This window comes from Asterias amurensis, chromosome 9 (assembly GCF_032118995.1).
Source record: "Asterias amurensis chromosome 9, ASM3211899v1".
NCBI classification, from domain to species: domain Eukaryota; kingdom Metazoa; phylum Echinodermata; class Asteroidea; order Forcipulatida; family Asteriidae; genus Asterias; species Asterias amurensis.
Genome location: NC_092656.1, coordinates 20,130,711 through 20,141,299, shown reverse-complemented (window position 1 = coordinate 20,141,299; position 10,589 = coordinate 20,130,711). Strand labels below are relative to the sequence as shown.

At 39.4% G+C, this 10,589-nt stretch overlaps 2 protein-coding genes across 3 annotated transcripts; one reads left to right on the top strand and one right to left on the bottom strand.

Moving 5' to 3' along the window:
* Positions 1-504: 504 nt before the first annotated feature.
* Positions 505-3,939, top strand: LOC139942195 (uncharacterized). Of its 2 annotated transcripts, none has more exons than XM_071938964.1 (5): positions 505-848; positions 1,403-1,567; positions 2,083-2,339; positions 2,672-2,765; positions 2,948-3,939. In XM_071938964.1, the coding sequence occupies exons 1-5, from the start codon at positions 788-790 to the stop codon at positions 3,430-3,432; spliced, it is 1,062 nt and encodes a 353-aa protein (XP_071795065.1). In that variant the 5' UTR covers positions 505-787; the 3' UTR covers positions 3,433-3,939. The 2 variants fall into 2 exon arrangements, with proteins under 2 accessions (XP_071795065.1, XP_071795064.1); XM_071938963.1 differs by having other exon boundaries at positions 508-848; positions 1,400-1,567.
* A 12-nt stretch (positions 3,940-3,951) lies between these two features.
* On the bottom strand, positions 3,952-9,975 carry LOC139942194 (tRNA modification GTPase GTPBP3, mitochondrial-like). Its single transcript, XM_071938962.1, has 8 exons — positions 9,912-9,975; positions 8,644-9,330; positions 7,652-7,805; positions 7,395-7,467; positions 6,742-6,885; positions 6,183-6,348; positions 5,469-5,855; positions 3,952-4,831 (listed from the first exon to the last, which is right to left on the bottom strand). Exons 2-8 carry the CDS (start codon positions 9,309-9,311, stop codon positions 4,606-4,608), a joined length of 1,818 nt encoding a protein of 605 aa, XP_071795063.1. The 5' UTR covers positions 9,312-9,330; positions 9,912-9,975; the 3' UTR covers positions 3,952-4,605.
* Between the last annotated feature and the right edge of the window lie 614 nt (positions 9,976-10,589).

Here is a 10,589-nt window from a genome sequence, read left to right as displayed (position 1 = left end):
AATATAAGCTGTGCAAACTGCTTACCAATCCAAAGATAAATGGTATAAAAGAAGTCTTTCTCTCAAAGGCTTACATTTTTAACCTTTGAGAAAGACTCTGCTAGGGTTGAAACGTCAGGCCATCAACTATTTTTTTTGCAGTGTAAAAGAGTTCACAAATAATCCATAGATATTTATTTTTTTCCTTAAAAACCTTCCACCGTAAATTTGACAAAACATGTCTGACATTTCTTCAAACTCTCCGAGGGAAATCTAGAAGTGAATGACACAGAGATATAAATCAAAAACACCTACTAATTATCCAGACCGGGAATAGATATAAGTAGATATTGTAGACAAGTTTATGGTCGGTTGCTATTTATGCAGAGTTGTTATTTTTTCCGGTTATCTTGTCTGTTGTAGTACACTTCCTTGTGGACTTTGGAAGTCGACCTTTGGAATGAGTGGTAGAGTTACTACCGTAATTTACCTTCAAGGGTCTCTATGCAACAGACATGATAAGAGTCATGGCTTTATTGTTTGCAAGGGAAATGCATATGAGATACATAGGATCCTGTTTTGTCGATGCCGATTTTGATTTGGCGGACCGTTTTAGTTTTATTTTAGGATTTCCCACCGCCACCGCAAAGGAAATTTCATGGTGTTGATTGTCAAAAACAGGAAGAGATTTGGCTGTGAGAAAAGCTCTATAAATGCCTTGAATTATCTCTGAAGTTGTCATTTTATTGTCTGCAAGTGGTTCTTGGTGTGGTTGATTGGTTTTTGATTTGGTGACTATTTTCAAACGATGGATTTGACGACAGCGGTTGGCATTCTCTGCCTGTGGGCTACCCTATCACTCCACACAGGTAATAAAACTATGCTTTCTATCCCATTAAAGGTTTTTTAAAGTTAAATTCAGTTTTGTAATGCACTCATTTTCTAATGAGAAAAATTGCTAGTCTCGAACTTAAAATGGTGAAAAATTTATGATTTTGTTTGATACTTTTGCAGAGCAAGATATGACATCATCGGACAGCAAAAATATATGGTTCTGTACATGCCAAAGAGGAATTTTTTCTGCAAGTTAAAATGTCACCTTTTTGTCACAAAATAATGGCTTCAAATTGCATTAGTCCAACAAAAGTAAATGAGGCATTTAAACATGTTGAAATCATTATGATAGGCCTACTCACTTGTAAAGTATAGAATTGAAGCTGCCTCTGGCCACTGGGCAAGTTCGCTGGCCAAGTTTTAAATCATCTGCTATAGAATGTTAAAGGTTGTGGACTTTGGATTTTGTTTTACCCAAGGACTTGAGGTGTGGTGGGAGGGAGTACTAATACAGTGCTTAATTGATGTACAGGTAAAACACAATGAAAGTTGTACATAAATATTTTGCTCTTTTCTGTTTTTGTAGCAGTCGATGGTTCCAGTCATATCTGTGACTTTGAAACTCCAGATAACACGTGTGGCTATGTTCAGGACAGCACCGATGATTTTGATTGGTCTGTTACCCGGGGGAACACGCCCACATCTGAGACGGGACCATCTCATGACCACACCCTTGGAGTTAACTCCACCGATGGTAAGCAAACACAATGTAATATAGAACTAGTCTTTCAAAAATATATGTTTCATAAGGGTATAACGTGGTCATTTGCAGGCATATTGTTCCAGGCAATTTCTTGTGAAAAATCATTTATATTTAAATATACCCAACATAGAGCTAGATAGCTCAGTTGGTTGAGTGCTGGCACACTGGTCCCGTGGTTGTAGGTTCAAGTCGCACTCGGGTAAATTTTTCTATTTTTAACCCGAATTATTTACAATTTCCTTGGAGATGATACAACACTTTTAGAAGTGACAACTGACATTCTCTTGGATGAATTTTGCTACAAACGCCATTTTCACCCTACTTTATTCCCAAAGTTTACTAAAAGGTGAAATTGCAATCATTTCAATGTACTTAAGAACTGGATCCCACTTTCAGTTTGTCAGCAGCGACTCTCATCCCTGTTTTTTTAGTTTAAAATAAACAAAAATTCTTCTCTGATACCTCTGTCACAAATATTTGGTTTGATTTGAACTTTTTTGAAAAAGGTCACTACATGTACATAGAGACATCTGCTCCTCGTGCTTGGGACGCTGCCCGCATCATCAGTCCAACATTCCAGCCAACTCCGGCATTCTGTGTCCGCTTCTTCTATCACATGCACGGGAAGGACACTGGGCGATTGACTGTGCTCCTACGACGCCAGGGGGAGGTTGTGATGGAATCCTTGTGGACATTGAAGGGAGAACAAGGTGATGAGTGGATTGGGGCAGAGGTTGATGGAAGCTCAGCGTCAGGCTTTGAGGTAAAAATTTGTCAGAAATTCTTCAGATGATTTTAGGGGAGGGGGTGGGGTACATTTGTACGAGGGGAAAATATTTACAAATATAAAAAACCAAAACTAATATAGGAAGATATTTGTTGAAGTATGGGACCTTTTCAGGCACTTGTCATGTTCCTCCGAGTTCAATGGCAGTTATGAAACTGATTCCACTTAAACCAGAATTGGAACAAACTTATTTCTATTTCTCTAGCCGTGCTTTGGTCATGATCGACTTTTAGTAAAGCAGGGTTTGCCAAAATGACCACAATGTTTTTCAATTAAAATAACAAAAAAACATGTTTTAATTTTTGCAGATATTATTTGAAGCCCATAGAGGGGACGGATTCAAATCCGATATTGCAATTGATGACATCACTGTGACATCAGAAACAACATGCAGTGGAATAGGTGAGGTTTTTTTTGTTGCTCCATTGTTATTTCTGAAATTTGTGTATTCTGTATTTTTGTTTTATTTTAATACCCCGTGATTTATGGTAGTTTTAACGATTTTTATTGTACATTGTCATGCACCTTAGAACAAATTAAATTTACAAATTAAATAAAATTATTTTTTTAATTTTTTTTATTAGCTGTAACAACACAGCCAGAAACTTCTCCACCCTCTACTCCGACTGAAAACACATCTTCCCCAGAAACATCAAAGAAAACACCAGCGTCTTTAACAAGGAGCTGGGAGTCTTCAACGAAGAATTTTGAGTCTCCATCGAAGAGTTCACCATTGCCATTATCAACAAAGAGTTTGGAGTTCCATACAGCGACAGGTTCATCTCCGACTATTGAAACACAATCGGAAGAAGTTGTGCTCCTTGAACCTATCGACAGTCAACTTATCATTGTGATTCTGGCGGCGGGGTTAACGTTCTGGGGCGTGGTCTTCCTCATCATCACCGTGGTGATTTACAAGAGTAGCCAATCACAGAGACATAAGGGTGAGGTGACGTATAATGTCATCGGATACCCCGCCAATCAGGAGCTTGAAGTGATAACTATTGCACCTGCCGACGACCCGATGCATTGTGGAGATACGTTACCCGAGGAAAATCTTGGATTTTAAATATTATTTAGTGAACTTTAAAAAGTGCAATTTTGACTTTCTTGTGAGGAGGGAGCAAATGTAAGTGAACATTTTATCAGTGTTAAGCCTGGTTCATACTTCCTGCGAATGTAAATGCGATAAAAATTTTGACTTCACTTGGCTGTTTTGGCTGCGAATGTTTCGCAGGAGTTGAGCTCATTTCAACTGATGTGAACTATTTGTTGCTATCCCATTCGCAGGAAGTATGTACTGGGCTTTAAAGAGATTTTATTGTATTTAAAGTGTGTCTTTGTTTGTACATTTATAGCTATTAGATGTTTATAATACCCAGTATGTTATTAAAGGTAAAGTAATGTTATTTGTAGTAACATTTGCTTTTAAAACCAGATTCCAATCGAAATATTTCCAGAAGATGGCAGCATTTAGGAAAGAAATGTTTTTCAGGGAAAAAATGGGCAAGGTAACGGCGTCTATATCAAATGAGTTTTATTGATTTAATAAATAAACGATTTATTTAACTCAAAACCGTTTCATCTTGATTTTCATAATTGCTTTGTAAAAAGTTGGTAGTGTATTCTGCTTTACCAGCAATGCTCCTAGTGGATGATACCCATGCCTACATCCATACAAACTGTGACGGGGATCATAATTCTGTTTCAGCCCCAGGAGTAGGTGGCAACATGCCCCTGGTGGCAGTTGAATTGGGTCGACAGCCCAAATCAGTTAGGTGTAGCCCTCACCTTGAAGGTAAATTATAAAGAACCAGGCCTCGGCAGGTTTAAACCACTAGTTGAAAACCGATTCAACACACTTTGATTCATAAATAACTTTTCAGTCAAAAACATCAGTTTTTGGTCAAAAGGTGAAATAAATGCAAAAATTTTAATTGTTAAATGATTTCTTTCAACACAACATTCCTCCAGCTATGAAATGGTGAAGCCCTCCGCCGCCCACGGGTAAACAACTCCTTATAAGGGAATGCTGTGCATGTCGCTCTTGACCAAAAGGAATGAAGAAACTGTCTTAAAAGAGCAGGTGCAAGGTCGCGTGTCACGCCCATGAATTAACACTTTACGGGTCATAAACAAAGGTTTGTACACACCCACGTGACGCGCTCTCCACCAATAGGAATAGCGAAACTGTCTGAGGTATTTATGAATGTCTCATCACAAATTCAATTTGAGTCCATCATCATTTACCAATGCAAAAATCTTGAAACACCACGTTTAGGATCTCCTCCACACCTACACTTCCAGTAATCTTGCCGAGGTACCTCAGTGCAATCCGTAGCTGCTCAGCGGCCATAACCAGGTCTTGCTGATCGGAGAACGCCTCCAGTGAAGCAACGCATCCCTTGAGGTTGCTACGGTGACGAGATTGCGTTAGGCTGGGGTTCCCCACAAGTGGATTACCACATCTGTGAAAAAAGTAGAAATAGGTGGTGATTTTATATCTTGCAAGATATTGAGTTTGAATCTCATCATGGTGTCTTGTGGCTGAGCATTCGAGTGCACTGGACTCAAGCTTTGGTGTTTCTGATCAGGGCCCAGTTTCATAGAGCTACTAAGCAAAAAAATTTGCTTAGCATGAAATTTCTTCCTTGGTAAAAACAGGATTATCAACCAAATTTCAATTTGTTGCATATTCCTTGTTGTATTCAGCTGTTGTTTGCTCATCCTGAAAATCATGTTAAAATTTGGTTGGTAATCCTATTTTTATCAAGGAAGAAATTTCATGCTAAGCAAACTTCTGTGCTTAGCAGCTCTATGAAATTGGGCCCTGCAGAGTGTGGGTTTGAATCCTGGGCTTGACACATGAGTCCTTCAAGCAAGACACTTTACCATTATTGCTTCATCCTTTAGATGAGACCTAAAGCCTTTGGTCCCACACGTTGTGTAATGCACAAAAAAGAACCTAGAGCTGCGGAAGGCTTTTCTCTCTGAACTTTTATTGAGTATACATGTATATCCAGAAGGTGTTTTGTATGAATTTACTTTTATCAGATATAGAACTTTTGAAAGAGATTGTATAGGGGCAACTCGTTTTCAACTTACAGAGTTTCAACTTTTCCTCTCAAAATCTCAAGGAGGTCGTCAACACCATCCTTGGTTTCACAGGACATCAAGCAGACGGAGACCTGCTCCTTCGTCCTCTCTTCATTGTGTTTTCTTACAAAAAATTCCAAGCGTATGATCTTTTCTGCATCACAGAGAAGATCCGATTTGTTAATCACAAGAAGTGTGTCCTCAAACTCCACTTCTCTGATGTCTTCAGACGTCCTTTCCGATGTCTCAGAAATTATTAATGTGTCTTGAAGTTGCTTTTCTAAGACGGAATCTATTGAGTTGTCGTGGAGACCATCGGTGGATGAAGTCTTGGGTATATTGTCAAGGATGTCACTTGCCTCCATCATCACAACTCTTATGTCTGCCGTATCCGCCCTGTGTAACAAAAAAACATATAACATTTTGTGTATACTAATTGTAAAGCCAACGACTCTTGGAAAAGCAAACTTAATCACTCAATATGGGATTTGAGGCATTGCATGTTGAGGTATCATTGTATATTTGGTTTGTGGTAATGCAATGTGTGTATCTACTTGCTAGGTAGATTATGTTCACTTGAAAACTTGTCTTGCTATGTATTCTACTACAGCAGAATAGATATTTCAGAGTTCGGTTAACTTCCACCTTTAGCGAGGTGACAGCAGGTACCAAACGCATCAAACTAAAACACATGAAATCTGATTCACCATAAAAGACACCAACCTCTGTTTAGCCCTACGGACTCCTTCTTGTTCCACCATATCATTTGTTTCTCGAAGACCAGCAGTGTCGAGAAGAAGCACCGGGTACCCACCGATGTTAACCGCAGACTCTATCACATCTCTCGTTGTACCTGCTATTGGGGTGACGATGGCTGCTGGTCGCTGACCTTTAAAAAGAAGGAATATCTTGATGTAATTTCTTTAATAATAATATTAATTAATTACAAAAAGAAGGCCATTTTATATTGCACATATCCTTAACTAGATCAAGGCACTGTACAACCTCATCTCTAAACTTGACATATTAAACCATTCTTCAAACTCTCTCAACTCCCTGGGGAGCAGACAACCTCAAGCTACTTATGTTAGCCCCAATAAGTTAGTCCAACATATCAGCCCTTCAGTTTCTCATTTGTTATATGGCCAAGTGTCTTGCTCAAGAAGCGGGGATGGCCGGGCTGGCAAAGTGGTGTATTTCCTTTACCTTTCACCTCTAAGACTATGCCAGTATGAGTCTTTCCGCACATTATTACAAGCAAAAACTAGCATGCTTTACCTACACAAAAGATTCAGGAGCGAGCTTTTTCCGACATTCGGTCGACCGATGATGGCCACCTGGACACCGCTCCTCAGCCTCTCCCCACAGCGATTGTCGTTAAGATGGGACTGGATCTCACTAAGAAGCCGATTCACTCCATCCTGAGCTGCAAGGAAGTCAAACAGACTGTGAGTCCTGGGGTGGATTTCACAAAGATAGTCCTAACTTAGGACAAATGAGGTTTGCAAAACTTACGGCTAGTCCCAGATTAGGATGAGTAACTCGTTTTAACTCGAGATAAGACTAGTCTTAACTCTTTGTGAAATCCACCCCTGGACCCAGTTTCATAGAGCTGCTTAAGCAGCAAATATTGCTTAACAATTTTAGGCTAAGCAACAATGAGCAGGATACCAGTCACAAATTCTACATGTGTCATGGTGTTTTGGTTGGTAACCTCACTCTGTTAAGCATAATTTTGTTGTGCTTAGCTACTTTATGCTACACCATCTCTTTACATGCAATTTGATGCCTGTAATGGCAGATTGTAGGATACAGTAGCCATGTGTGACATCAGTGCAATGGGTCAACAGAATAAGATGGCCATTTTTGTTTAAGCTGATATGACTCATATTAATAAGACTATATATCTTCAAGTAGAATGTGTTGTTTCTTTACCTTTGTCCAAGACACCTTCTTCAATGTTCTCATCCTCGCTGAAGTCTATGAAAGCCTCAACGTGAGCCACACACTGAAAATAAAAATAATACACGTTTCTTATATAGAGCTTTTCTTTAGCTGAGTCTCCCTTCTCTCAACAGTGTTCTTGGATAGTACAGAGATTAAGTTCGCTTTTTGAGAGTCCTTAAATTCAAAACAATAAATAAAAATGAAATACGATAAAGCATAGTTTCTGAAATACTGTTAACTCTTACTCTAAGGAGCTGTGTTCTCCAGGAGCTGTACATCTTGCTAAGATCTCCATCCATCTGCCTCAGAGCTTGTCTTCTCTGAGCCTCCGTCTCAGCATGAATCAAATCTCCCAAGCCTTCCACCTCCGTCAGGTCCAGCTTACCGTTCAAAAAAGCACTGACATCAAGAAGAAGAGAAGGAAAATTTCAATTATATCCTTTGGGTTTAGGTTTCAGGTTGATTTATTCTACAGTATTGAAGGGACTGGACCTGTTTGGAAATTACTCAAAAAAATACTGGCGTAAAAACTTACTTGGTAACGAGTAATGAAGAGCTGTTGATCTAGTATAAGCTTGGGCGATATCACGATACTATCGAATATCGCGATATTAATTTGGAAACGATTTCGATAACGGATGGATTTGGTTTTAATCGAAATATCGATATATCGCGATATATCGCGATAATCGCGATAATCGCGATATATCGCAATATCGATTAAATATCGCGATGTATTTGCTAGCTGAGACATCTTGCACCCCATAGGTTTGGAGTAAAACCAGAAGAATAGGTCATTAGAACACCTCTCTTAAGCTATGACTGTCTCTTCTACAACTTTCACTTGGAGTTTAAAGACTGATGATGTCAAATTTCATTAATCGCGATTATATCGAATATCGCGATATATTGTCGGCGATATATCGTGAATAAAATAAATCGATATCGCCCAAGCTTAATCTAGTATAAAACATTGTGAGAAATTACTCCCTCTAAAGTAACGTCGTTTTTGAGAAATTTCCCAATAAAATATTTTAATATGAGAAAGACTTCAGGCCTGAAGCCTTTCTCAGGCATCTGAAAGCACACGTCTTTCTCAGGCATATGAAAGCACAAAAAAATGAGCAACAAGGGTGTTTTTTCTTTCATTATTTTCTTGCCCATTCTTTCCTGAAAGAAGTTTTTTTTAAAGTGAGTCCAGGGAATTGTGTGGTAGCTGCGATTGTGTTATACCTACCGCTTGGTGAATTCACCGGGTTCTGCAGGCCTAAGACCTTTGATGTTACCAAGAACTGAATGCATTGCAGTCACAACGGCTGGTCCTCCGTGAACGTGAAACTCACACACGTCTTCACCTGTGAAACTCTGAGGACCTGGAAACCAGACTACAAGTCCTTTATCAACAGCCTCTCCATCGGCTGGGTTGTAGAGTTTTGTTAAATTCACCATCTTAGCCGTTGGCAGACGTTTTGCTTTGACTACTTGTAACAATGCATCGGATGTTTTTGGACCAGAAACACGAACAACGGCGACACCACACTTTCCCTGACCGGACGACAGGGCAAATATTGTATCTGCGGATTGTATCATAGAAGATTTGCACATCGTCCGAACATTCCTGTACACTGTTGATCTCAAACATTTTTTACTTGGGTGCTTTGTCGTATGATACCTTCTTGTGCAGCACATTTGGCTTGGAGTCCAAAAGTGGCAATCTTGTCTCGGAATACAAGACTGCCGAATAGTTCTTACCGAAAACTTTGCACATCCTGAAGCCAAGTATCTTGCAGATGAGTTGTCATGGTAACTTGTTGAAGAAACACTCTTATGTAATGTCCTCCAGGGATAATAATAGCTGTGCTTTGAACTCCATAATTGGATCCACCCTAACCAACATTTATACATGATGTGTGTGGTTGTCAATCTGTAATGGGGTATAAAGAGATGTTCAACATTGTAAAATATGGCATCAATTTTTTTTCAGTAGCCTAGAACTAGCCCTTCTCTAAATAGAGATGACGAACCATTTCAATTTAAAAATCCTTCATTCACTTCAAAAATTCAACTGCAGAAGTTTAAGTTTAAGTTGCTGAGTTGTGTATGCATGCTTGTTGATGCTAATTAATACTATAGCCTTTTGAAAGGGCAAGGGCACCAATGCGTTTTCTTCTTGAAACTACAAGGCACCTTTATGAGGGCATTTTTTTTTAGTTGGACCATTTCAAAGAACACCAAGGCAATGTCCAGGCCAAAACGTGACATTGTTGCGCAATGTTGCAAATAGACTGGTTCTTTGTTTATGTAGATGTTGTGACTACGGCGAGGCATGGGGATCCAGTCTGTACAGCATCCCCGTAAAAAGGCGTGTGACAATTTGTCCCCCAAAACATCCCAAAGAAACCAATCCATAATATGTAAAACAACAAGTCAGCATCCTCAAAAGAAACGATAGGTCCTATGCGATAAAAAAACAGACCAAATGTAGTAAATAGCACACTAACTTACTCGATATTTCAGCCCGGGTTCCAATTGCGCCTGCAAAGTTAATCTACTCAAAAACGAAATGTTTACCGCAAGAGGGCGCCCTCATCCACAAACTTCCAAACTTCCTTCCTTACTATTACATGTTTACCCCCATGGTCGGTGTGTTGTGTCTTATAATGGCCAAATAAATATGAAACAAATCGCTTTACTTGTTTTGCATCTCACAGCCAAAAATACTCGTCTATAGTAAACCACTGAGCAAGGTCCTTTCTCTATATGTGAACAATTCTACCTCCATGGTGTGAGCATGGAGGAATTGTTCTTATTCCTCCATGATTTGAGTGAACCATGGGCGAAGGCAAGACAACTCTGACTGAGTCGAGATTATGTTCCTCGTGCACAGTTTCCACTCCGTCTTAAAAGTCTTGAAGAATATGCCTATCCCTTGCTTTTGTGAAATTCATTGTATTTGTTAGAAGTTTAAAGGAACACGTTGCCTTGGATCGGACGAGTTGGTCAAAACAAAAGCGTTTGTAACCGTTTTTTATAAAATGCATATGGTTGGAAAGATGTTTGAAAAGTAGAATACAATGATCCACACAAGTTTGCCTCGAAATTGCGTGGTTTTCCTTCTACTGTGCGAACTAACATGGTCGGCCATTTATGGGAGTCAAAATTTTGACCCCCATAAATGGCCGA

Excerpts from the sequence above, each read along its gene's own strand:
- LOC139942194 (XM_071938962.1), bottom strand. The coding sequence starts at position 9,311 with ATGTATAAATGTTGGTTAGGGTGGATCCAATTATGGAGTTCAAAGCAC. Across the intron at positions 6,349-6,741 it reads CTCGCTCCTGAATCTTTTGT|GTCAGCGACCAGCAGCCATC; the intron begins GTAGGTAAAGCA and ends TTCTTTTTAAAG. Across the intron at positions 5,856-6,182 it reads GTCCGTAGGGCTAAACAGAG|GGCGGATACGGCAGACATAA; the intron begins GTTGGTGTCTTT and ends TTTGTTACACAG.
- LOC139942195 (XM_071938963.1), top strand. The coding sequence starts at position 788 with ATGGATTTGACGACAGCGGTTGGCATTCTCTGCCTGTGGGCTACCCTA. Across the intron at positions 849-1,399 it reads TACCCTATCACTCCACACAG|CAGTCGATGGTTCCAGTCAT; the intron begins GTAATAAAACTA and ends CTGTTTTTGTAG. Across the intron at positions 2,340-2,671 it reads GCTCAGCGTCAGGCTTTGAG|ATATTATTTGAAGCCCATAG; the intron begins GTAAAAATTTGT and ends TAATTTTTGCAG.